The 27,936-nt window shown below is 40.7% G+C and overlaps 1 protein-coding gene across 1 annotated transcript; it reads right to left on the minus strand.

The window, feature by feature from the left end:
- Positions 1-693: 693 nt before the first annotated feature.
- On the minus strand, positions 694-27,310 carry prtga (protogenin homolog a (Gallus gallus)). Its single transcript, XM_085453146.1, has 19 exons — positions 27,046-27,310; positions 25,345-25,647; positions 18,985-19,129; positions 18,673-18,806; positions 18,239-18,535; positions 17,989-18,148; positions 17,324-17,571; positions 15,995-16,159; positions 15,164-15,469; positions 14,290-14,478; positions 8,359-8,454; positions 8,081-8,267; positions 7,496-7,623; positions 7,204-7,374; positions 5,683-5,853; positions 5,467-5,590; positions 5,185-5,326; positions 4,828-4,941; positions 694-4,595 (listed from the first exon to the last, which is right to left on the minus strand). The coding sequence occupies exons 1-19, from the start codon at positions 27,107-27,109 to the stop codon at positions 4,215-4,217; spliced, it is 3,525 nt and encodes a 1,174-aa protein (XP_085309272.1). The 5' UTR covers positions 27,110-27,310; the 3' UTR covers positions 694-4,214.
- Between the last annotated feature and the right edge of the window lie 626 nt (positions 27,311-27,936).

The following is a 27,936-nucleotide window of genomic DNA, read 5'->3' on the forward strand; positions in this document are numbered from 1 at the left end:
AATGATACTGTCTAAGGCAGCCTTCCCCAACCCCCGGGCCGCGGACTGGTACCGGGCCGCGAGAGTTGAAGCTCGGGTGTGAAATTTATGGTTTTCAGGGGTTTTATCGTTAACTCGGTTTCCCTGGGTCTTTCCCGTGTTGTAGTTGTGTGTCTTATTTTGAAAGAAATATTTTACGCGTTATCATAGCAACCAGAGAGCATTAAGGGGCAGAGAGGAGGATGGTACTCTCAATGTTGTTGGCACATTTCAGGAGGACGCTGCTAATAAAGTTACACAGTGAATTCACATTTACTATTATATTTACAAAATACCACCTTGTTCTCTTGGTCATATCATTTTATTTTGTTGTATTTATCTACCACACTTTAAAGGCCGGTCTGTGAAAATATTGTCTGCCATTAAACCGGTCCATGGAACAAAAAAGGCTGAGGACCGCTGGTCTAAGGGAAACATGTATAATGTAAACAGAATTGGTCCTAGCACAGATCCCTGTGGTACTCCATAATTAACCTTAATGTGTAAAGAGTACTCTCCATTCACATGACAAATTGGAGTGTATTAGATATCTATGATTAAAACAACTGCAGTGCAGTACCTTTAATACCTATGGCAACTGCACACTGTATAGAAAAGTAAAAAGAATGCTCAGAGTTTCAGATAGAATCAACAAAGACCGACTACAACAGCAGATATTATAGCATTTCTGTATTTTTATTTAAAGTGAGAATCAGACTTTTTATCATTAGCTGTTTGTATAGAAACTTCTATCTAAACATTTTGGAAACTTGCAAGTCATTCAGCTGGCACAGACCAAATATAACAAAACATTAAGAGAAAATATCAGGTAACATAATAATTACATAAAGATACATTCAATTTCAAACACTTGAAACCTGCTTTGTCCTGATGGATGAGCAGCTGTGGGTCCCCCTGAGTCTGACTGTAAATGACCCTCAGTGCTCCTCTACACAGGATTAAAACATTACTGCAGAAGACTGTGTGTGTTTAACCCTTTAAATTCACATGTTTTTAACATTTATAAGATGAAAAGCAGCACATCAACTTCCCCAGTCCCACGTTTGATGGCCGTACATCTTGGCCCTTACAGGCATTAAGGACCCCAATCACGTTTAATCTGTACCCATAAAAACAATATGGAAACAAACACCAGAGGTAGGACTCATGTACCTGCATGAACTACTCAAGGGTCTAATCCAGAACCTGCTCGACCAGAGCGGTGATGTGTGTGTAAACGCACAAAGTTCAGATGTTTTTGGATTCTGGATCGGGCCCTTAAAGCTCTGCTCAGGCAGTACGTCTGAAAACAAAGACTCAAACTGTTCTTTGCAAAAGCAGGAAAACAGTATTTAGCATTTAAAAAACCACAACAGCAATTGTTTTTGTGGGAAATGAAATGATTAAAAAACACGCTGTAACGTTTCCATCCTCCTGACATCATACAGTAATAAAATGAGTACAACAGCAGTGGAAATAACATTTCACACAAAGACAGGATGATTTTAAACTGATCTCTCGCCAACATGCAACGGTGACCTTTTAATAAAAAAATCTTTGGTTTGCTTTTTCTTAAGAAAGAAAGTTAAACTGATTGTGTCACCTAAATATATCAAATGATTGAATCCTCTGCAAAGTCCTCTGATTAAAAATACAGAAATGTGACGACTTGTGCACCCACTGGCATTTTAGCTCATTTATGCCATAAAATTACTTAAAAATGAAATAATTTTTTCTTGTGAGCACTTAGAATGAAATTAAACTATAGAAATATAATAATAATACACTTTAAACATATTATTCCTTCTAATTATTTTTTTACACTAATTTACAGGAGACAAACCAGTGGATGCACGTTGACACACAGCTGCACTGCCGCAACACAGACTGCTAATCCATATAAAATACTGTATTTAACTCTTATAACATTATAACCATGCAGACGTATGTTTGCTTCAGAATTTGAGGAACTCTGCTGCAGGATAACCTGGCTCGTGTGCATAAATATTAGTCATTGTCACGCCATTTAGTGCCTGTGAATCCTGCAGGCACAACTTTCACCATTTATTTTCCTTTAAAATCTTCATCGTGGGTCAAGGCCACTAATGTGCAAGGCTTTGTTTGATGATCAACTGATCTCCGGTTTCATCTTTGGTCTTTGGTTTCAGTTGTTCCAGCCAGAGATCAGTTGAGAAACTAAAATAAAGGTGATAGCGTCACAGTCACCGCTGCACATTGGCCTCTAATACAAACTACTTTCCAGACAAGTGCTAACCTTTATCTACTCTAAAGCAAAGCAAAAATACTTGGAACAAAAGTAACTACAAGTACATCATCCTCTAACAAAAATAGACTTTTTATAAGTAAATGTTGTCCATTCGATTCTTCACTTCAGTCTCTGATTGAACACTTCCATTACAACCACTCTTCATGTGTTGCATCCTCATGTGGGGTGTCTCCCTCAGAGAGATTAGGCTTTGGTTTTGGAGTCTGAGGAAACGCTGTCCACATTAAGGCTGATCATAAAGCTTTTCCATACGGACATGCCGCTGCAAGCACTTCTGGTGTGAATTCTTACACAGATACAATGAAGAAGAAGTCAACATACAGACATTAAAGAACCCGCAGATGTGTCCGTCTGTGGTAAGGGCAGCACAAACATCTGAGCTGCTGGCACATAATGTCAGAGATACATTCATAGCGTTTTCTTTGAGGCAATTACACGCGAAAACAGCTTAGTACTGAGAAGTTACCCTGTCAGTCCATCATATAACACTACACGACTTTTCGCACGTACTAAACTTTGTTCCCTGAGTTTAGGAAAACAATAAGACAATAAAATTAAATCTTAAACGAGGTAGTATAAAAACAGGAGTAGCAAGGGCGACTGCACACCGACATAAAGATGAAAAAAGAAAGATAAAACAGACATTCATTACATCAGTAACTGATAAAAAAAACTGAACAAAGACCTATTAATACTGGCTCAGTGCCTCAGCAACATCTGAGGTGATAAATAATAAACTGTGAGTGTGTGTTACATCCTTCAGTCCACACCACAGGTGGAGCGAGAGGAGTGAGCTGCAGCGCCCTTACCATCCTGTACATCAGAACAAAGCAAGGAGAGAAGACGAGGAAGTATAAAGTGTAATGTGACGGAAGCAGCCCATCACACAACGCAAGGTTTAAGTAGTTATTAAATATACAGTGGGAGGTTTACCCATGAGGCAAACCGAGGTAGATAATCCGCAAAAAGGACCTCCCTTTCGCTCCAGTGATAAACTCTTAAATAGCATCAGAAATGTCACTTTGACACTCCTTTTTAAACATTCATGGTGGGTGAGAAAAACACGTACACACACGCACACACACACACGCACACAGATGCACACACACACACAGATGCACACACACACACACAAACGCACACACACAGGAAATGAAAAGAGAGAGTGAGAGAGAAAGAGAAGGAAGTTAAAAGGATAAAACGAGCTTTCCTGTCAACACTTTATATACTGTAGAAGGACTTTGTTAGCTTAGCGTTCACAGTGTGTAGAAACAAATAAGAAGAAAAAAGAAAAAATCAACACAGTCATATAGGCCAGCAGTTTACCTGCACATTCAAATAACATTATCAGGTTTGTTGTTTGTGATTAATTCAATATTATGGTCTTTTCAGTACTTTCATCATTAAAAGGATTTTTAGGTTGGCTATGTCAGAGTAAACTGACATAACCACTCCACATTAGTTCTTTAAGGCGCATGTGTGTAACGTAAAGCACTGTGCTAAAAGCCACATATTTCAGTGACATTTAAACACACTTTGGTTACTGAAGAATGTGATTAAGTATTTTAAATTATTTAATTTTTTTTTTTTTACTTTTAGTCTAGGCGACTAGTCTGTTTTGTTTCTTTTCCTGTTTAACATGCTTATATAACTTTTGTTTTACGGGGTATGTGTGTGCCTATTTCTTAGCTCTGTGATGCAATTAAAGCAAAAAGGCAAACTCATAACAGCCCAAATAAGAGGCAGCGTGGTTCCAGACATTCTTCGCTGCACTCACTGACGTGCAGTGTAAATAAACAATAAAGTCAACTCTGGTGAGTGCGCACACTTTTATATTATGTGAATGTTTGTGCAAGTAAACCACCGCCTTCACACTCACACACACACGCACACATACAGAGGCACGCCTTCACACTCTGCTTTGGGCTTCGTGTCGACAACTGCCAGCATTCATTGACTCCTTCGCCTTCTGTTTGCTCTGATTTTCCTCTGACAGTTCGTTCAACTCTTCAGCGCAGCTGCTACAGTCAAACTCGGTCCCGTCCTCTGCCGTGGGAGACGCAAGGTGGCTGCTGGGCCCTGAGGACAGGTTGGTCAGCTCCGTCTCGTCGTGAGAGTAGCGGCCTGAGTCACCGGTGGCGTGGCTGCCCTCGCTGTTTGAAGATCCCTCTGTGTCGCCGGGATGTCCGAGCAGGGTCTGCAGGTTGGTGGGCTGGTTTGAAGAAAGCTCCTCTTCATAGGTCAGCACTGTGGTGCCGTGCTGGTATGAGGCCGCGTCAAGTCTTGTGTTCTGCAGCGCAGAGAGAAAGTTTCTCCTATTAGTCTGACTGTTCACGGCTCAGTTTCACATCTGCAGAGATCTTAACATCTTGAGCAAATCAACAGAAAAAAATATTCAGCCCTCATGAGAAGTGATTCAAACTAGATTTAAACCCAACAGACACAACATACCATGCTGTCGTCTTCAGGTTTGATTATTTGGTAATCACTTATTGAGAAGGACTCATTATTCTTAATCTCACCTGTGTGGGTTTACTCTCACTTTTCACATCACTGCTGAAGGAGAACCATTTCCTTTTCCTCTCAGCGGTGTGCTGAATGGGGCCGAGAGAATTGATGATGAGATCTGTTCCACCCTGCAAGAAAAGCAGCAATAAAAGAAAAGAGGCTTTATTACAGTTCAACTGTTGTTTAAGCAGCTCACATTGGCACTTAATTATAAACCTGCACTGTCATTGTGGCACTGATTATTTGAATTTGTTTTGTTTTTTTACAATGTCACATTTCTCAAAATGTAAATATAACTTAACACATTTAATTAAAATATTTAAAGTATATTTTTTTCTGGATTTTAGTGTCACGAGTATGACATGCTGTACCTTTGCATCAAGAAAATGGCTTAGATTCATCATTGGCATGCTCACATCAGCATGCTCAGCTTCTCCTTGAGAGGATGGAGGTCTTGCAGCTGCAGCAGATGTGCTCATTCCCTCTCTGCATGTTTTCACAGCAGAAAGTTTCCTGAAAGGACACAAAGTGACGTGTTCATAGAGGAAACCTCGATGTCTTGAGACAACTGTTGTTGTGATTTGGCTCTATATAGATAAAAGTGAATTGAATTGATGTGGGACATGGTCACTACACTCAGAGACACCAGGTACCTGTTTTTGCCTCTGCAGATGATGATGAAGGCACAGATGATGATGCAGATGAGAGCGATGCAGACTCCAACGCTGATACCGGTCATCGACTTCTGATCCAGGTGGTAGAAGTTATCAGAAAACGCTATGGGCCGAGGAAACATTGTCAGGTTATCATGTAACCTCTTAAAAAAATAAACTCTTTACACTGTAAGACATCATGTTGGTTTCACTGACTTGTGGAGCCACGAGAAACCCGGATATCATGACCAAGGGGGAGACCTTCTCGTACTGTCAGCTCCACCGCATGAGAAAACGGACCGTCGCCCATGTCGTTGGATGCTGAAACCTTCACGAAGTAAATCTGGCCAGGCTTCAGGTTCTCCAGCAGCGCCATGGTGATGGTCCCTGTTGTGAGATGAAATTCTGTCTGAATACACCGGTGTGTATAAAGCATAAAAGAAGCAAAGACCACAAGGTTCTCCGTTTAATAGCACACTGTTTGTCCATGTTCAGGTAGTTTATGACTCTTCTGTGGCACTGTAATCCATGATGAATAAAAATAAGTTCATGAAGTAGAACAATTAATTAAAAAAATGTTTACTAGAGCCAGATTGATACAGGGTGCTTAATACCAATACCAATATTATCAGACACTAGACCGATATGTAACAATTTAAAAATCTAATATACCAGCTGATCTATTATTTTCTTTCAGACACACTAAATCTCTGTCATCTGCGGTTACTCACAAGTCCTTACTAAGATAATATAGCAATTCTGTTTAAAAATTCTGTTTTATTGTTAATTGTCCCAACTCAGCTTGGGAAGAGCGTTCCAAACAAAACATGTTCCAACAGGGAAGTTGCAGAGCACCCTCTGGTGGACACACTATGCAATGCCAACACCCATAAAAAGGTTAAAGGGTGTTTCTCCCGCCTCTTCTTTAATTTTTTGCTTAATATATATTATAAATATGGATATTGGTATAACGACAAATAGCTGGTAACCAATATACTGGTCAAGCTGAGAACTATCCTGTGACATTTACAATCATGGATTTTTTTTTAACTATGTTTTCACAGTAACCCTTATAATAATAATAATAATAATAATAATAATAATAATAATAATAATAATAATAATTCATCTTATTATAGGCACCTTTAAAGACCCTCAAGGTCAGCTTACAATAGGACAAAAAATAAAATAAAATAAATAAAAACATAAGGCAAGGAACAAAACAAAACAAAAAACAAGCATGAAAGTGTAAAATCAGGTATAAAAGCTAAACAAGGTAAAAACAGACTAAGACGGAATCATGATGAAGGGTATACAAGATTAAAAAAATAAAATAAACACACATAACTGAAATCAATTCTGACAATGCCTGTGATATCGGTTTATTGTGTGTACTTACTAAGAGTCAAATTGTGAGCAATAATCTATCATAGTATAAGATGTATAACAATTATTTACCATCCATTATTGCAGTAAAAAGATATAGGCTGTTCATTTACAGAAGAGATTTAAAAGCATCTTTATGTGCAAATGGTCAACAAGACTGTAAATCAAAGTCTTTGTTGTAGTCTCATTAAACCACTTGGCAGTAAGACAAAGCAGTGAACTCTAGAGAATTCTGGGACTACAATGAAGACAGAGGCAGAGTCACTGATTCCCAGATGACCGTTTCCTTGACAGTCATGCATATATACACACACCTGTACATAAATGCTCTTGTTCTGAGTCTCTCCTTACCTTCCCTTTCCATCACCTGCCACTCCCCAGCTATCCAGTCATTTCTGGAGGCATACAGGATTGTGTAGCGTGTCACAGGTACATTGAGTTCATCTGGAAGCTTCCATGAAACAAGTGCGGTGTCTTCTTCAATTAGAGTCACTTTGATGTTGGAAGGAGGTTGCGTGGGAGCTGGGAGGTGAGAATGAAAAGACAAAGTGAACTCAGAACAGCTTTAACATGGGGATGTTCGTCTTTGTGCATGAAGAAATGAAGAAATTAATCGGTGAATAAGATGTTTCTGCATTTTCACCTTTAGGGAAGGTGTTCTGATAGACCACAGGGCTCCAGGGGCTGGACAGCTGGTCAAGATGGAGGCGAACAGCAAATTCGTACTTGGTATTGGGCTCCAGATCTCGCACGAGGAGTCTCTGTTCACTCCTGCAGAATACATGCACACTTTAAGAATTGTGCTCTCCTTTACAGATTCAATACTTACTGGCAAGACATTCCAGCCAACTTCAGACAGCTATGTTTAAAGAGGGTCAAAGAAATGGCCAGAAGAGGGCGATATGGAGCTGTGATGGCAGTGTAAAGAAAGAAGTACTTGTAAACTTTCCCAAACAAGTGTGAAGACAGCATTTATGTTGTTAAAGTGTTGTAAACACACAGTATAAGAAATGCATTCAGCTGATTTTAGGTTGTGATAATCAGCTGCTGCTAAAAAATCTAAATTACTGTTTAAAAAAATACTGTTAAAATAAAAACTATACTATGAAAGGAAACCAGGCAGTCGTACAGTAAATGCAGCAAATGCAGTTGAAATTACACGCTAACAAATATGAAAATCAATCTACATGTAGTCATGTTCACTTTGGTCTGAAGGGTAATTTCTTACGTCTGCAGGTAGAGCACCAGGGAGGCATTCTGCAGACCAACTGGATTGCAGCGGACGGTATAGTTGACTGCGTGGCTGGAGGTGAATGCTGGTCGACTCCAGTGCAGAAAGACGGTGGTCGAACTGTTGGTTTTAGCATACACGTTGTGTGGAGGAGGTGGAGGGGGTACCAGGCGATCTCGAACAGCTGAGAGGTACATCTAGATTAGTACTGTTATTTTTCCCCCACTTTTTCTGCACCATGTGGTCTGACTTTTCTATTATAATGTGGGACTTACAGACACATCCAGGGGTGCTGATAGTCTGGTCTGCTTGGTACCCATCTCCCACAACATTATAAGCCAGGATCTTAACGTGGTACTTCTTCCTTGGATCTACATTAAGAGATGAAAAAAAAAAAGAGCACTAAAGATTTAGATTGACAGTTCCTTACACAAGTCAGTATAGGCCACAACAGTGCCAGATGTGTTTCCTAAAGCTAATGGGAAGTGGGGGTGTTGTGTGAAAGAGAGCTGGCCGGTGTGGGTGTGAGGTCAGTGATGTGCTCTGGTTTGATGGCGTGGTGAGAACGAGGGGTAGGGCAGGGCGACAGATGCTCTGTGCTGCGAGTCCTTTGGTCAGTTTCGACACCACCCAAGGCAGCAGAACAGATAAGCCCCCCCCCATCCATCACCCTGTCACCCCCAGCCTTTTGACCACATATAAAGAAAGCTCTTTCTCTGGCCCCGTCAGGCCTGCTGGTCATTGGTCAGTGGCCACACCTACTCGGGTCCTGAATCTAGGGGTTAAATCTGGAGTGAAAACCCCTTGGGGAGGACACTGCTGATGGTCAGCAGCAGTAGCAGACCTTAGTGACCCTGGAGACCCTCTGCTGAACAATAGCCAACTGACCACATGTCCCTTTTACCCCTAAATGGTCATAATTTCCAGTGCTTAAAAACAGTAAACAAAATGTGACCCAGAGTCTCTAAATAATGTTTCAAAGATGCAGGATCACAGTTTGGTGAGAAACACCAGGTGAATGTGCAAAATAACAAAATCCAAACCAATCAATCCTTACTACTACAACTACTACTATCAGAGTCCTGTGTGTCCCGCAGACAACACAAACAGATGTATTTGATGTTCAGACATTTAGAAGCTCGAGAGAATAGGGAGACCACAGGAGATGAATTTATCTCCATGGAAGTTTGCAAAGTTTAGCGTGGGTGGAGCTACACACATTGCACCCCCACAGAGCCCTGAGGAGTTTCACTGGAGCCACACCAGGGCCAACAGGTCAGGCCAAGATAAAACTGAAAGAATCTGGGGTCATGGGTGTGGAATATGAGCTGAACCTCTTTTTTTGCCCAGGAAGCCTAAAACCTTAGTTATTCCTAAAGACAATTAAAAGCAATGAGGAAAAATAAAAGAACACAATATTCAGCAATGTAAACTATCTCATGAGTTGCTGCAGAGTAGACAAATGTTTACAGAGAAGAAGGACTGTCCCTCTCTTTGTTACTTCCAGAACTAAGTGAAAGCAGAATTCCTCGACTTCTACAGCTCTACAATGTCCTCCTTGTTATCTGGAGTTTGAGCCGCTTGTTAAGCCTTACCTCTAAAGAGGAGTAGGCATGTAGCATGCACCTCTACCCAAACCCACAATACAATGGGCCTGCCGTAATTATGTGAGAGAGGAGCTATGAGTGGGGGGGAAGCTGTGACATCTGGGCCATGACCTTTGACATGGAATCTGGGCAAGCTAAATCCTGCAAAAAAAAGGGGGGAGGGTTACCTCTCTCCCCTTGAAGGGGGAGGGTCAAGCGGAGGAAGTGAGTGAAAAAGCAGGGAACCACCAAGAGTCAAACTGGCTTAAAGTAGCATCATATCAAAGTGTCCTGATAAAACCATGAAGATGACTCTTGAAGCTCTCAACAACACAGTCAGGTGAACAAAATCAAAGCAACAAATGACAACAACGAGGATTTTGCCTCAGCAAAAGATAAGAAAATAGTCTGAACTGAGTGTTCCTGATGATTATTCTGTTTAATTTACAGCACATGTAATAAAAAAAACTTATATGGCATGTTTCAAAATCCATCAAACAAGCTACTCAAAAAAAGCAAAAATAAACTGTAGTAAAAAAAAAAAACAGAGAAATGAGGAGACTTAATAAATAAAAGTCACTTTTAATTAAACAAGCACAATCATTACAAATGTTGTAGGGGATGATGCAACTCAGACGAAGTGACTCACTCACTTTCCTCGAGCTGCGAGTGCATCACAGTTAAACTGAAAATGTTTAAGAAGTTTCTCCATCTTCTTACATGAAACAATTCACTCACAACTGTATAACTGGGGTTTCTTTGCTTAATTAAAAGACTGAGTGTAAATATTACTGCTGGAAGGTATTTTTCATATGCAGAACTAGATTTACAAATTTTAAATGTGATTACAATACTACACATTGTATTCCGCTTTCAAAGCCATTCCTCAGGAGAAGATGCTTTCCTGTCCTTTCCACTGGGATACAGGCTTTTACTCCCATAAATTATTCTGTTTGGGGATATTCAAGCCATTTGTGACCCCCCCCCCCCCCCTTTTTTTTTTAAAAAGCTAAAATGCAGTTCCTGTTGGCCCTTGCAGTGTTGTTCTGTTGCGAAAGGCCCCCAGGCCCGAAGAGAGGCAATAAATGTCAATTCCTGCAAGAGCCCTCACACCGGCATCTATTAACCACCACCACCCCTACTATTCCTGTCTTTAGCCTCCAACACAAATCAGCAGACACACATGCAGGTTAAACATGACATAGCCTTTTTAAAATGAAGACTGTATTTCACACAGAACATGCTTTGCCTCATGTTTAATAAAAGGAGTGGACAAGATGCAACATGGCCTGCAGCTGTGAGATAAATCTGCAGTCCTGCCTGGTGCCAACAGGTATGAGAGGTCTTTAAGCTTCAGCTATGACAACTTGTGCTGTTCATGGGCCAAGCAACGAATACACATGCGAGGAAAGGTCACATCACCGTGCCATTTATACCAAACTGGAGCCTCTAAAACCACATTCCTGCTTTTTATGGTGTGCTTTCAATCATCTGGCTTGTCATGAGTGAGTTCAGAGCATGTTCTCTGCAGCTGAATCAGCAGTTTGTGGTTTTTCCTACAGATGACAGTTCAGAAATCAATACTATTGACTGCTGTATACAAAATCAAGTAGATTATGAAAAAATTAATTCACAGCACAAGCTGATTTGATTTGCAATGATAAACAGCTTCAAAGCTGCTTCTAGCACATCTTTAAAGCCGAGTTTAAAAGAAAAGCAAACACAAACCTATATATAGTTTTAGGGCAGCTTTCTTATTAAGTAACCACATGGGGCCAGGCAACTTAAGCTATAAAATGTAATTTGAAATGTAAAACTGCCAGAACACAGGCACTGAAACACTGAATTATAAACCCATAAATATTTCCAAAGCATATGACGCTCTGTGACTAACACTGCATCAGTCTACGAGCTCATTTCAATCAGCTTTACTAGCTGCCAATATCTAATGAGAACAATTTGCAGTAAATAACAGTGTAACAGACACAGTTAATGTATTCATTCATAATTCAATAATCCAATAATTCATCTAAGACCACTTAAATGTAAATCCAAAACAGGGGCGGAAAACCCATAAGGGAATATGGAGAAAATTCACTACAACTAGACTGATGTAACCGATTACTGCCTATCATCTAAGCTGGATAATAATAATAATAATAATAATAATAATAATAATAATAATAATGGATTGCATTTATATAGCACTTTTCGAGACCCTCAAAGCACTGTACAATTCCACTATTCCTTCACTCTCACATTCACACACTGGTGGGGGCAAGCTACAGCTGTAGCCACAGCTGCCCTGGGGCAGACTGACAGAAGCAAGGCTGCCATATCGCGCTGAGAGCATTGCTCATTGCCTGATCATCTTTAAAGATCACCTTAAAAGTGAGGCAATGTTGCTTCTAAAAGAAGGAAACACACATTCTCCCCTTATAGAAATAAAAATAACAAATAAATAAGACAGAAAGAAAGAGTTGTTGAATTCACTGGACTCTTCCACAGCTTTAGTTGGTCTGGAGTGGCCAGAAGCTTACTGTGACAAATGCCAATGCAGTCAAAAATATTTATAACTCATGCTAATGCTACTTTTTGACTCATTTTAACATCCAAATTTCCTTTCAACCTTTTTCCAATGCAAACTTCATTTTAACAAGAATTCAAATGTTGTAACAAGATTGTGTAAAACATAATTATCAAAATAATTTCAAAGGAAAAGAAAGCAGATATAATTAGAGGAAATGTCAGACTGCTCACAGCACAGAAATGCCTTCTGTGCTGCAGGATGCGTTGCCACACAGGACGTCAGACACTTCAGTTCACACCTTTCTCCCCATGCACAGCGCTGCAGCTAATTTATGAGGAAGAAATCTCAAACCTGTGACATAGTGAGCTCACAAGACATGCTCATTGTTTAGCTAACAGCTCTCAGTTGGTCAGAGGATGGTTTTCCTTGAAATTCTGGCTAATACACCATCTTTGTGGCCCTCAAAGCCAAACAGAATAGGAGTCTTTGATCCTAATTCTCCTCCAGCAACACTGCTCAAAGGAGTCATAAAAGGCATGATAAATCAGCCTCCACAAAACAGTCTTACCCTCTTTAAAACACGGCCATGGAAAGCTGTTTTAACAACGAGGAACAAAAAGAGGATTCTTTTAATTCAGCAGAAGCTGTATTTTACAGAGTGACCACAGCTCGCTCGTCCTCCCAGAACAACCCAGAACATCTAATATTCAGGGCAAAAAACAAGAAAACAAAAACCAAAACAGCTTAGAAATATTTCATACAACCATTCTTGCTGAAACGTTTAATAAATACTGAAACCCCCCCCCACACACACACACACAAACTTTAGCTGAATATAGAGGAATCTTTTTACTTTTTCCAGCACCTCAAGCTATAGCTATCATTAAAATAATATTCAAGGTATAACTTCATATCTAGGCAAGTAATTTTAGTGTCTGTGACTTTATCTGCACTAGATTCAACTATGAGCTAATCCTAGCAGGAGAAATGGGTTTAGTTGTCATATTTTTCATAGGATGTGGCAGAATGAGCCTAAACAGTTGTAGTGTTTACTGAAGTAAATTCTAACTTACTGAACACCTGTATCATTTAGACTTCACACCTACAGTAATATAGAATGACTCCTTGTCTTTCTCCCTTTCTGATCTCACTTGAGCACAGAGGCTTCTGATTTACAACTCAGCTGCTGACCACCTGGCTGACCTCCTCTGGCCACATATGGTCAGTTGTCCTTGGAGCTAGCCTGAGCTCCCTTTCCGCTCTCAAACAAAAAAAGATAAAATGAATCTGACCTAAAGGGCAGAGAGGCTGTGATGTGTCCCGAACACTATTCAGCAGCAGCAGAAAAGCCGCACACTGATGTCCCGCAGAAGTCAAGAGGTCGTGGAAACTGGATGTGATGCTGATATATTTCCCACTTAAAGAACCTCTGCTCCAAATGTGACATGACTTAAGCTAATTAATCGCTCACGTTCCCTAAAAAGATGCATCCAGATTTTAATAAAAAATCTTAAAGACTGCTTTCTCTACTGTATGTATATCCATAAATGACAGAGATACACACATGATAAACAAGCAACAAGGCAGGTAAGCAACAGGATGTACACCTTGTCCATTACTTTAGTTGTTAGAATACTGGCATTCAAATTATGCTAAGTTTGATCATTTCATCTGAATATCTGGGACACTGAAATCAAACAAATGTCTTAGCTGGGAACTCACATGCAGCAGCTACCAAAACACAGACGGTCTCTGATTACACACACACACTTTCCCTGCAAAGAACCCCATCAGTTCAACACATCTTTTCATAGCAAATATCCATTTCCAGCCATATTAAATCATTAAACTATGACACCTTTAATTATGACGTAGGCAATATTAATAAAAAAAACAACAAGTACTGTTAAACCAATAACACGTTGTTAAAAATCAACATTTTCAAAGATTGCCTGAAAATCTTAACAGATCTTAAAACTTGCAAAGTAAACACGAAACTTCCATCATGTGTTGGTGTTCATGTGAAAATACTGTAAAATGACCCAAACAGCCAAATTGGTGGCAGAAGGTAACCTAAGGTGAAAACTCACCGAGCCCTCCGATGGTGTGTTTATTATCCGAGGCGTGAAACTGAACTGGGGTGCTCTCAGGCTGGCTCTCCTCATGGTAGAATAGCTTGTAGCCCCGCACATTCGCTGAGTTTCTGGGTGCCAGCTGCCAATGTACCAAAATAGTGGTGCAATTTAAAGACTCCAGATGCAGCTCAGGAGCCAGGGGAACTGCAGAAGAATAAGACCATACGAACCACATTTATTTATTTATTATAAGTACGTCACAGTCTTCTTATAAAGTCGTACAAAAGAGGAACTTGATCCTAAAACAACTACAATCCATTATTTGAGCTGTTTTTGAGTGACAGAGGAAGCTTCTGTCCTGACCAGGTAAATGTTTTTGAAAAGTTAAATAATGCCCCCATCCCCCCACACTTTTAAATACTCAATAGAAACCACACGTAGAGATAAGGAAGCTTGTTTCACACGTTTAGGAATGACGGGAATGAAGTTTGCCAATAGAAGTTGCCTTTCAGAGTTTACACTGGACACTAAGGGTAAAAGAGATGGACAGAAAAAAAAACAAATCCTCCCCTCCCCCTTCCCAAAGCTTCAGATCTAGCTCTAAACAGCCATATATTCTGTCCAGCTCTGAAGCCCGAGGTCTCCCTTTATGACCCATGACCAAAGCCCTTCCAATGTTACTGACAGCACAGGGTAAAGGTCAGAGAGAAACAAATGCAATGTCTTAACAAGATTATTAAAGCGTGCTCTTCTCAATCTCTTGCCCAATTCACATTTTTGACTCAACTTCCTCTGCTTGGATGAGAATCTATTTAAAGTACAATTCTGACTTCATATTTTTGATTAAATGCTTCTATTTTAGAGGTTATGAGGACAATTCTTCAAGTACCTTGAGCACCGGATGCCTTCGGGGTACGGTGCGATGTCCAGGCGGACTGCTCACCCCACCCTACGCTGGTGGCGGCAACAATTCGAAGAAGGTAGATGGTGTCGGGTTGCAGGTTTTCCAGGAGATGCTGGGTCTTTTCTCCAGGAAGTTCTATCTGTGAGACCGCGCTGTCAGAACTGGTACGATAGGATAAGCGGTAGCTGCAGACTCGGCCACGACTCAGCTTGTCTGGAAGAGGCTGCCAAGACACCTGGATGTCTGTGGGGCTGCGACTGGTGAGGCTGAGCTCAGGGGCGCGGAGGGGTACTGTGGACCAAAGTTTAAATGATGAGCTCAGAGCATGTACAAGTAAACCTGTAAGCCAAAAGCTTCACGGTGCTCTACGCACTCAGTTTCAGAATGTCTTTGTTTTTTGTCTTTTAACTCTTTCTTGTGTATTACGTCAAAGAGAGACTCTGAACACCAGCACCACTCATCCATCTACTCAAACCTTCTGTTTCCCAGTGCTAGCCAATCTGAAAGCCTAAAGAAATGCCCAAACAGGGAGGAAGTTGCTTGTTGTGCACCACCTTGTAGCTAACACTGGACATTCAAACCTCCCACTGCACCCCGTCATATGTGCCAAAAAACGCTATCAGCAATCTCTAGTAAAACCACCTATGCAACTAAAAAAACATATGAAACAGCCTCATATCCTGTTTTTAATTATATCACACAGGAAAGACCATGGCTAACCCATCTGCAGAAAATTCAATGACCTTAAACAGGGCTTATTTCTTGTTTTGTATTGACTGCATTAATGATTTTTTTGTTTGTTATTGTAGACCTCACCGTCCTCAAGTGTGTGCTGAAACACGTTGTCCGACATGCGACTGGCTCCCATTGGCATGTAGGCGACTACATAGAAGGTGTAGTTGTGCGCTGGCTCCAGATCATCAATAATATAGCGAGTTGTATCGTTTCCAATGACAATTTGATATTCCTCATTGTTTAACCCTGGACAAATGACAGGATTAAAAAAAAAATGTTGAGATAACAATAAAAAGCAGAACATTCAAACTTTAGTCCCCAGCCCCCAAAAATCAGCAATAATATGATACAGTTTTGTTACTGTAGGTTTTCATAATTTATTCAACATTTTATGTATGTCCAGTCACTTTGTCTTATTTTACCACTGCTCAGCTTGCTTTGTGCATTCCCATGTTTTTTTCATTGTAATAAGAACATTATGCAGCTGCAGTTTTCATTTCCTGCCCCTTGGAACAACCAGCCAAGTCAGAAACAAAGACGGATTGGTACCTGGTCTAATTTCTCACTTAAGGTACTTCAGGCAAACAAAAATGTATTCTGTGTAGTCTGAATGCCTCAGTACGGCTCCCTGGAAGTCTTAACAAAGCTTGACTTCCTGTCCAATTTAAACTATCTTCCCCTCATAGAATACACACTTTTGGCCACTCCATCACACTGGCTAAAAAGTTCCCTTTTTCAGTAGATCTTCAGTTAAGTCCCAAGCCTCTATCAACAACCTCAGGTAAAGAGCACACTGCCTGATAACCAGCTTCTTTAAGTGGCACCAAGAGGACAAAAAAAATCTGTGAAAAGTGCAACAAATTCCTGACAGATGTCAGTTATTTGTTCAGCGACATCCTGTTTTTTTTTCTCAGACATCCTTATTCCCACCAAAAATCCAGCAGGTGTTCTTTTTTCAATAGTTGAATTCTGTACGTCTCTCCTCCTCAATGGAAGTCAGTGGCATTATAATGAAGTGCAGTCCTTGAATGCACAGCCTGCACATTTTCCTGAAATGCTACATTGTTTAAATGTGACTCTTGTTGTCAACAGAAAGAAAGTTCCCAGGAAAACTGAAAGGCTTTAAGGCTTTTCTGCTGCCACACTACAACCGTTGTGCTTCTTGTGAATAGTGCATCCTGTGTTTTATCCAGCAAAGGAAGGAACCCTGCATCTTTAAGCTTAACATGTCTTGTTGGTTCAGAAAACGCAGCTGTTCCAATTAACTCCGGAGTACAACAACACAACACTAACGTCACAGTGTCTGACAGAAAGTAGGATTTCTGAAACTGCCACGAAAATCCTGTCTTAATGTACTGTTCCTGTTACCAAAAAACCCAACAACAAAACATGTGTGTGGATTCTGCTTACCTTCAGCCTTCATGTAGTGTACAGAGTAAGCAATAACTTTATCCGAGTTATACAGAGGCCTCTCCCAAGCCAGAAGGATGGCAGAGCTTGACACAGTGTCAGCTCGGATGTTCCTGGGTGCGCTTGGCCGGTCCTCTGACATCACCACAATGAGCCTCGCCATAGTGAGGACTGATCCCTGCTCATTCTCTGCCTGGCACTGATAGATGGCGTCATCCTCAGGGATGATCTGGTTGATGACTAGTTTGCTGGAGACACCCAGAGATAAAGAGTATGGACCCAGATGATTTCAGGTGAAAATTTTGAGGAAACCAACAAAATTTCCATTGGCACATTTATAAATATACAGGGTGGGGCATTTATATGGATACACCGTAATAAAATGGGAATGGTTGGTGATATTAAAGTCCTGTTTGTGGCACATTAGTATATGTGAGGGGGCAAACTCCTCAAGATGGGTGGTGACCATGGTGGCCATCTTGGATACAACTTTTGTTTTTTCAATAGGAAGACGGCCATGTGACACATCAAACTTATTGGTAATGTCACAAGAAAAACATTGTGTGATATTTGAAAGTTCTGGTCAACTAGAACTTTCAAATATCATCTCATGATAATTTGGGGTCACAGTAATGACTCTTTAAATGAACTGGAGAGAAACATGCCTGTTGTACATCTTGATCCGACCATTAGAGTGAACTTTTTCTCCGTTCTTAAGCCAAGTGATGCGAGGCGTTGGATTTCCTTCAGCATGGCACACAAAGCGAGCGGTGCCAGCTCTGGGGCGCGTAAGGCTCTCAGGCCACTCCACCAAGGAAGGCGGTGCTTTAGAAAAAGAACAGCAATATGTTCAATTCTACGTGATCATCACAAATAGAAATCATGAACAGCCTGAGTAGTATATTCTGTTTTTACCTAGCACAGTGACATTAGCTGAGGCCATGGTATAGTTCCTTGTGCCAGGTGTGGTGGCTCTGCACAAATAGACGCCTCTGTGCTGGGGCTTGATGTCTGTGATAATGAGGTTGCCGTTCCCCAGCACTTTGGTGTTGTAAACATCAATAGGTTTGCTGTCTGCTCTGCTCCAGGAGATGATGGGTCGGGGATTGCCTGTGGCCATGCATTCCAGGATGGCAGTTTGGTGCAGTGACACCGAGATGTTCTGTGGTGAAGCGATGATACGAGGTCTCTGGGGAAGCTGCGGTCTGGGACCTGTGGAGAGAGAGCAGAAGACAGCTTTAGTGCACATGGTGAGCTGTAAGGCTTTCAACTGCTTCAGAGTCAGACTTTTTAACTCAACTGTGTGCTTAAATATTACAAGTTTGCAAAAAGTGAGCTGGCTAACACACCTGGGGTCACAGTGAGGGTGGCCTCTGTGCTTCGGCGTCGACTAGCAATATTGGTGGCGACGCAGCGGTAATTTCCAGCGTCAGCCTGCTGCACGGCCTGAATCTGAAGAACACCACTGGGCAGGACTGTGATTCTGAAAGACAGAAACACACGCACCCACACAACAATGATACTTACAATATGAACCAATTTCATATGAAACATCTTAGACAACATGAAATAATGGCTAATAAAGAATCTTATCTAAAATTTGTGTAGGAATAATGTAAATGAGTAAGATGAAATTAAACTGAAAACAACAGAGTGCATACCGTTCAGTGGCGAGGGGTAATGTGACCCGATTGAACTCCCAAGTGATGATGGGAGGAGGGTGTGCAACAGTCTTACAGGAAAACCTGGCGACTGAGCCTTCAGTCGCCACAATAGATGTTGGCTGAACTGAAAATGAGGAAATACCTGCAACAAAACCAACCAGGAGACAGATTAGAGACTTGTTATGTATGCAGAAGTACAGAGAATTAATGTATATCATTAAAATAATAAACAAAAGTGTTACAAGCATATCCAAGTTTGTGATTATCATGACATCATCCATCCATCTCAGTCAGATATCAGAAAACAGACGTTCCTGCTCCTGAAGCTGTAAACATGCAGCATGCTGCTGGAAGGTGGTGACTGGAGTGGAACAGCTACATCCTGCGTGGATTGGGTTTCTCTGAAACTGAGCTAGTGTCAGCCACCAGCCAAGCAGCAAGCAAATAAGACCCAACCAGATTTACAATAAGGACCTTTTAGATGTTTGTGTAAATCTATTGAAGTTTTGAATAGCTGTTCCTCTTGAGTCACAAAAATCCTGAAAGACACCCAGATCCTCATGCCCCCCTCTACTTAAAAAGCAGGAGGTCAGTCGCTTGTTAAAAGAAATCAATTGCACTCTTGTCTGTGATAGACAGAACAGTGAGCCCCACAGCTTGCTAACATTTACTATAATAAATAAATCAAATTATCAATGGCATACATGGACAAATCAGTACACTAAAGGATTTTTGCAGCGAACCAACAAATTAAATTTTCAATTTCAGTAGGTCCATTTTCAAAAGCTGTTGCCTGTTTTTAAGTCAAAACCATCACCCATTCAGCAATGGATAAACAAATACACTGTGGTGCTCTTTAACCTCTGAGCACACACCCAGAGCCGCTTCTGCTGCAGTGAGCCATCAGCACTCAGCAAAAGAAACACAAAAGAACAGGAAGCAGGATATCAAGTTAAAACCACGTCTGTCACATGTTTACTGCAAAAAAAACCATCCAAAGAGACGTTTGGAGATGCTGCATGGAGAAATACCAAATAAACTACAAATAAGGAAGAAAACAAAGAGAAACCACAGAGGAAACAAGCATAAGCCAAACAGTGAAATGAATGATATCCGAATTACTCATTGCCAGCTATAATCCTTTACACTCTGATATTTAACATCCTTATCGGGATACTTTTCTTTTAGCTCAGTGCTATGATAACCTCTGCTTTCGAGAGAAGTCTCCAGGAAATCCCTTAACTGCAATAAACACACAGTGGTGCGTATAGGGGAGGGGGTGATGGATGGCTGTGTGTAAGCAGTGCTGCCAGCTGCTGTGGTGTTAAACAACAGCAGAGCTCAGACTGCGTTCAGTGAATTATGACTTTTACACATTTAACAGAAACTGTCAGCTTCAAATCAAACTGACATTTGGAGAGGAAAGAAAGGATCTGTAGTTTGATTACAGAGATAAAATTAACTTCTAATTACTAAATTGCAGTTTTATTAGGACTATTTGGGGTTTTGTGTCATGCAAGGGACTTCATGAATGAAAACATTAAAAAGGCATGGCTGCTGGCTTCATCCATTTCTGATGAACCGTTGGACAAAAGTCAAACTGTTGTCAGGATCAGATGTCGTCACCATGGACACGTTTAATCTAATTAGCCTTAAGCTGTTGCCTCCTTAGCTCCACTGTGATGTTTGATGTGAGGACAGAAGCAGAGAGAGGCATTGAAACCGCCTCTCCCAGGCCCTCTCCTGCCCCTCCTGTTTTAACACAACCTCTTACAAAAATGCCATTACCCTGCTGAAGTGATATGACTGCAGGGCATGAGAGATGAGCTGCTCTGATCCTTTGCCTCTCCACTCTGCCTTTCCATTCACTCAAGTGATGCTCGATTGACAAACAGCGGGACAATCATTGATTATTGATTAACCACTAAGACAAGAAGGAAGAAAATCTTTAACTGCTGAGGGTTTGTTGTGCACTGTTCCAAGCTGAAAAACAGGAGGCGGACTCTTTGAGGGATGATGTTTGCCAAGAGGCATCTAAGACGTAGATAAAATCATCAAGGCAAACAGCCGAGCTCTTTCTAATTCAGTCAAATATACACATTTTCTGATTCGGCTATTTATTCTGTGTATTTCACAGTGAGTTATGTGGTGTAATTTCCTTTCCTACACCAAAATATACCAACATAACAATCTCTGGTGTAACATTTTGGCCTTTACCCTAAATCAAACAGAGTAAATACCTCAGCCTTATTCCCTAAAGGCTTGACAAAGCAGTTCCGACCATCTGCCCTTCCCAGCAATCTCACCTCTCACCTCTGACCTCCACAAATCCTGCATAGCACCCAACTATGGCAGAGTCCTGTGTGACCACCCCAAACTAGTCCTGTTGCTCAAACTGCCAGGAAAACTACCTAGAAAACACATTGCCCCAGCTGTGAGGCTTTCAAATACTGTTTTACAATAATAATAATAATTCTTTTGTTCTATCAGTGACATCTTCCAGTTGTTTCTGTTACAACAAAATAAAACCGTACAGATGGTCCAGCTGCTTTTTTACAATATACAACAGCCAGAATTGACAGATAACATGAATTGAAAGGTCATTGTCTTTTCTCTGTCTTATTTAATTGGATAAGCAGTTATAAAAGCTGTGGTTTTAATTCCCACCACACAAAAGGTCATTATGGCAGTTTACTGTTGCTTGTTTATTGTTTTTACTTGAAAAAGATTATTTCCATTATGTCAATTTGAATAATACTGCACCTCTAGCTTTCTAGAGATTTGACGAAAAGCACGTTACACAGTTTAAATCAACAACATGCACTTTCCATGACTTTTCTAAGTAGAGTTAGGTTACCTTAAATCTACTCTTCTTATGAGCCTGATTCTTGTTAACTGGAGTGAACCACGTGCTGAGACTAAAATAAACCAATTCCAGCAGCACTATTGAAAAGCATCGTCATTTAATTATGAAGAGTGATGAGTCCTTTACTATGATCACTGGCCCTACTGAACATTGATACAGGCTCTGAAAGAAAAAAAAAGGGCTGATAAGAAGAAGAAGAATGCAAGGCTGAAAAAACCCACAAAATCAATCACTAGCTGCATGGCAGATGTGGCGCTGCTCCATGCAGGCTGTCGGACAGTCAAGTGACCACTGGCCTGGCTAAACAAAGAGCTATTCCCATGAGCAGTGTGACCTCTCAAAGCTCCGAATGGGCAGTGGGGGAGCAGTGTTGGAAAGAGCATTCATCCCCCTTCTCCAATTCCTTATCTCTGCTGCAAAGTTTTCCAATCACTCAACAGCAACCCTGCACTCACAAACAGTGGCTTCATTGTCTTGAAACTCCCTAGCAGAGAACAGAGTTAATAAAGTCACTCTGTAAATACCCGTGTTCTGGTTTTGGCAACAGTTTTATCCTTTGTTGTGGTATGAAATAAAACATATGAGAGATAGATGCTCATGATCACTATGAAGGAAACTAATCAAGCCAGATGCGCACCCAGCATTATTGCAGGACAGATTTTAGGCCTACTCTGCATCCCACTGCACCTCCATCTATTGAACAGTTAAAAGAAACCTTTGACCTTAGGGCCCGGTGTTCAGGGGAACCATGGTAACCTTTTGTAACCAGCAGAGGAGAAAAGCAAGAATCTTGGGTTTGAGTTGTCTCACTTAAGGGCATTTCCTTCACTCAGATTGCAGTTCACACTGTGCAAGGTTTGCATTTGTCTTCAAAATGTGCCAAGCTGGTGCAAGTCAGATGCATTCCTTAGCAACTTAAAATAATGTCACAGTCCTGACCTTGCAGGCTGTGGACACACCAGCGAGGTAAAATAAACTTTGCAGCAGCTCCTTAGAATACCTCCTTTAAGGCATGAGCATAAAAAAGTGAAGACTACCCAGAGTAAGAATTCATGCCAAACTCTCTTAAACAGTGACAACTTCACTTGGGAAAATTTGTTTTCTTATAAACATGAAAAAAGTTCAACAAACCACTAACCCAGGATACTGTTATCATAATCTCTGTTATCTGACTTAACAGAGTTCTATGCATTTTCTGGCTATTTTTGCCCATTTCATCAACAAAAATTATTATTATTATTATTTCTTGTTGGACAGCAGGTAGGGATGGGAATCAAGATCAGTTCGTGTGCCAGAGGAAGAAAACAGTGACCATGAGGCATTCACTTCCTAACACACTGGCCATAATTTTATTGTCTTAGTCTAGTCCTCAGATCTACCAAGTATCAACCTTACGAGCTGCAAGAACTGAGCCACAAATTTCAAAACACTGTAGTTTCTCTAATGGCCACTCAAGGCTTACTACAACATACATAAATCCCTACAGACATCCATGTTAAAATTTCCAAATTTACAGCATGTTTGCAGCTGCATTTCATCCACCTGGATGGTAGAGGATGGTTAGGGGCGTGGCCACTTTGATTGAGAAGCCTCCATAAACAGGTACCTGTAGCCTATCAATGTCTCCTAGGCCTCACAACTACTACCACTGGAGTCAATGAACTGTACATTTTCACTGTGTTTATTCCTACTGGAAATTTTTAAGTGAATAAACTGTTTCATTTCACTTCATCAGCTTTCACCAGGATGAGGATATCCTTTCACTAGCAGACAGTGCCCACATTACATCAGTATGGGAGCTACAAATACACCAGAGCTGTAAATGTTTATTAAAAATAAAATTGGAAATTTTCCTATTTTTATACAGTATTCACCTGTAGTGGTATATTTTTCTGGGGAGACAACTCAAGAGTCAGTCCCTGTACTGAAATCCCCATCAATCTGAGGTCTGTTGACAAAAGTCACACGATGAGGCTCAGGTGTCACATTCCTTTTCATCAAGGCCAAATCCCTTCTCACCTTTGTGCTTCAGGATCCTGTGTTTAAAGTTACCTTCCATCACCACCATATTTCTCAAACAACAATGAACATCCATCCAGAGATGGAGCAACGTTTGAAAAAGCTACCAAGGAGCAGACCGTCTGCAAAAGCAGCATAAATCAGCTGAGGAACACATGAAAAGACTCCAAAATTCAGACATCAATGAGCAGACCCCCATGCAACAGGCATGTCATATGATAATTAATCAAAATGCAGATCTACTAATATTTAACTTTTACGACTAGTGCAATTAGCCTTGCTGTGGTGACCACTTCCAGCAGCTCTGTCCACTTTTGCCCACGAAGAATGCCTTCTTCTTTTGTGAGCCGGGAGTGGACAAAAAGAGAGTGAAAAGCTTTATACTCTTTCACCGGGGCAGTGAGGCAGAAGACAATTGGGTTAAGCCTACGATGCCTACTGACCTGCTAAGGCCTGCAATAAAGTTTGGTCATTTAGACACTCAGGGTAAAGCCGCAGTATTGGGAGAGCAGCAATTCACATTTGTGTGTGTGTGTGAGAACCACTTACAACAACCCCCACTACTACCTCTGTGTCCTTCAACTGAGCATTTCTCAGGTATGTGAAAACTTTATGAGCTACCAGATAGACCTTCCAGCAGGTCTAAGTGCTGTTTTAAAACAAACTAGTAAAGCTTACAGGCAGCCTTTATCACCTCTTAACTTAAAGCTATAAAGCAAACTAAACCACTCAATCAATTAATCAAGCCACACTTTTTAAACACCAGAAAATGTCTGAGTTATGACTGGGAGCTCTATCAGAAAGCACTGCCTGTGGTACCGCTCCAGAATAATTAATGTAAACACAATAACTGTTATGTAACACATGCTAATTGCAGTTTTTTGGCACAACCTGCTCTTAAAATCCCCTTCCCTACAGCACTGCAAAAAAAATTAAATAATTTTTTGTATGTATTTTTGGGTTACTAATTGATCAAAAGCAATAGAAAACGCACACATTTTACAAAGTGGCACAACAAGACAGCAAATTTCAGGGCCTGTGAGTGGAAGAAGATATAAGGTGCCAAAAGACCAACTCTGTCTGAAGCCTCCCCTGCCTCCCCCTGAAAATACGAGGCCAACTCGCACAACGCAGGAGGAGAAAGCATTCAAAAAGAACAATTCCTCGAGCCATCAGGGTGCAATAACATGAAAGCCAGGGCCAGTGAATAGGGGTCATCTGCTCTTTCGCATTGGAGAGCCAGTATCCCACACTGCTCCTAACCTTTCAAATCTCCTGGTCCTTCATTAACACACCAATGGGCATTTTCCTCAATTCCCAGCAGCATCCCTTTTAAGCTCTAACTTTGAAGACTTTGTCCATCTTCTTGCTGCCACCAAAGCTGCCCAGACCAGACCAGACTGAGCATCAAATAAATATGCGTATAACAGCAAATCATGCTAGATTACACAACTCATATCCCTGATACTCACTTGCGATTGTAAGGTGGGCTTTCTGGCTCAGGATTGCTCCATACTTGTTCTGAGCAAGGCACTGATAAAACCCCTCATCTGATTTGTCTCCTCTTCTGCTCTCCACCTCTGAAATAAAAAGGGAGCCGTTGGAGAGCAGGTACACCCGCTCATTCTCCGCGATTTGTACTCCGCTCTTGAGCCATTTGACGTCGATGGGCGCCTCTCCATGCGCCTGACAGTCCAAAATAGCTGCTTCTTTCCGCATGACGGTGACATCGAGGGGCTCCTTGATGAAAAACAACTCACTAAAGCACAACACACCTGCAGGTAGAGAGACCAGGAAGAGAGTTGTTATGATTTAAGGAATTTAACAGCATTTGTACACCAGTTAAAGAGTTTAAGACCAGCCTGATGTAAAAAAAAAAAATTAAAGACGTTTAATAATTTCTAGCTGGGTCTCATCAGTGTCTGTGGAGCCAGTTTACAGCACCTACTAAGGGAAAAATCACATATAAAAGGCTTGTAGGCCTGCCAGCAGGAAGTCTACTGTCCAGTATAGTCATAACACTCAAGCTTGAGGTCTTCCTGCACCACCTACTTAAGGCTATAAAGCTGAAGATGAAACAGATTGTCCTATTAGACCAAGCCTGTAGTTTAAAGCATTAACAGGACAACGTGCAACTATATTTACATCTTACAAGCTTATAAAATGTATAAGAATCTTTTCTCATATTACTCATGAACCAACTCTGTTATATGTATTTATTTTGCTTTGGTAGCTGGATCTGATCTTTGATTTCAGCTCAACACCTGACTCACAGTTTCTACTAATACTCTGTGGTACCTTTAAAGTATATTCAGATGTTCTAACGCAGGGATGTTAAACTCATTTTACATTGGGGGAACTTCCTCTTTATCTGTTTTTCCACCTGACAAAGAAATAATGCTTAGGGCTTAAACTGTAAGAGATAAACATGTAAATTTACAGAAAAAAAACTTTGTTGGGTCACTGTGAAGAGCTGTAACTATACTGTAATTATAAAATGGATATTTCTTGTTTATTGACAGAATGTCATCTTTTTGTTTTTTAACAGTCAACCTAGTGCAAAAATGGTGGCTTTTTATAGTAGTTACTTAAAAAATGAAACTTTCTGTCATTTAATTGTTAATCTGTTACTTATTTTGTTTTGCGCAGTATCAACGACCATGGAGGAGGTCTGTGTTAGTAATAAAAGGTGTAGCCACATATGAAAATACAATTAAAAGTCGAAAAATGATGGCTTCCTTCACATTTTCGAAGTTATCTAATAGGCCAACCTGGAGTCTTTAGCTGTACGATTCTGGCGCCCGGGCCCCATGTTTGACACCCCTGATAATACAGTTTTTATATCTACCTGTAAATAGATTACGATTAACCAGGTGAACATTTGAAGTTAAGACTGACTGTTGAATGAACCAAAATAGGAAATATTGCCTTTAATACTCATGTTTTATGGCTTTTAAAATAAAACTTTTTACCAAATATGTTTAAAAACTGCCTCCGTGTCTTCGGTTTATTTTAGGCAGCTAGCTAAAAGTTAAAACCGTTAAACTGAATCTGCGAGCTTCCGTTAAAGTCCGCAGACTAACACACACGTCCTCACGGGACAGTCAGTGATGTCCATACAGGACGCCACGCACTCACAGGTTAAAATGAGTAAAAGTGGTCCTGCTTCTTACCTGTGATTGGAAGAAAAACGACAAACAGCAGACGCTGGTATAAACTCCTTTTAAATCGCGCCATTTACGTGAATTGTCCGCGCATGCTAGCTGCTCTCTGTCCTTGCTGCTTCCTCCACATGAGCTGCTCTGCTACTGACGAAGAGGACTCCCTACTCAGAGGTGCAGGAGGACAGCTTCCCTCGTCCGGCCGAGGGTGGACGGTAACACCAATTAATCACATCCATAGTACAGCGTGTGGTGCGGCGCCACCTAGCGGCAAGGCACGGACACTACACTTGGGAAAACATTACTATAGAAATTTAACTGTGTAATTTTAAAACTGTGTATATACTGTATATTCTGTGTATTTATACTCTCACTCTTATTGCCTGTTTATGCCCTGTCCTTATCTTCAACGTCATGCTGCTCTGTTGTACCTTAATTGCCCCTTTTGGATAAATAAAGTCTTTCTGATTCTGATTCTGATTTGTGATTTTTGCAGTGAGTTCACAGCAAAAAGCAAATGAAAAAACAAAAAAGAAAAATTCAATTAAAGAAGAACAAATTTTCAGTTTTATTATTGCAGGACAGTCTGTGCAATGTGCTACCAGAACATTTTCAGTAAATTTACATAGTTATTTCTTATAATTTAGGGCTTAAGCGGTATCTGTTTGACTGTGTAGAAAAAACAAGCTCTACTGTTAAAATTGTACTTTATATATTGAAATATCTCAGAGATTAAATGTGTGATTAAACTCAATTAGAAAGTTTCAGAAAGTTCAGAAAGTTGCACTGGTCCTGTTCACATAAGATCAAAGTGAGCTTAATGTGGTTCACAATGTAAAATTAATATGATATCCCTGAGTTATAGTGTTTGCCATCTTTAACAAGCTGTTGCACCTGAGTGAT

This window comes from Copadichromis virginalis, linkage group LG1, assembly GCF_057382275.1.
Source record: "Copadichromis virginalis isolate Kocher_CV1m ecotype Utaka linkage group LG1, C_Virginalis_male_GT1.1, whole genome shotgun sequence".
NCBI classification, from domain to species: domain Eukaryota; kingdom Metazoa; phylum Chordata; class Actinopteri; order Cichliformes; family Cichlidae; genus Copadichromis; species Copadichromis virginalis.

Coding starts and splice junctions, on each gene's coding strand:
- prtga (XM_085453146.1), bottom strand. CDS start 27,109: ATGGCGCGATTTAAAAGGAGTTTATACCAGCGTCTGCTGTTTGTCGTT. Junction 7,375..7,495: donor TCAGAACACCTTCCCTAAAG/GTGAAAATGCAG, acceptor CTCACCTCCCAG/CTCCCACGCAACCTCCTTCC. Junction 4,942..5,184: donor GCCATTTTCTTGATGCAAAG/GTACAGCATGTC, acceptor CTTTTCTTGCAG/GGTGGAACAGATCTCATCAT.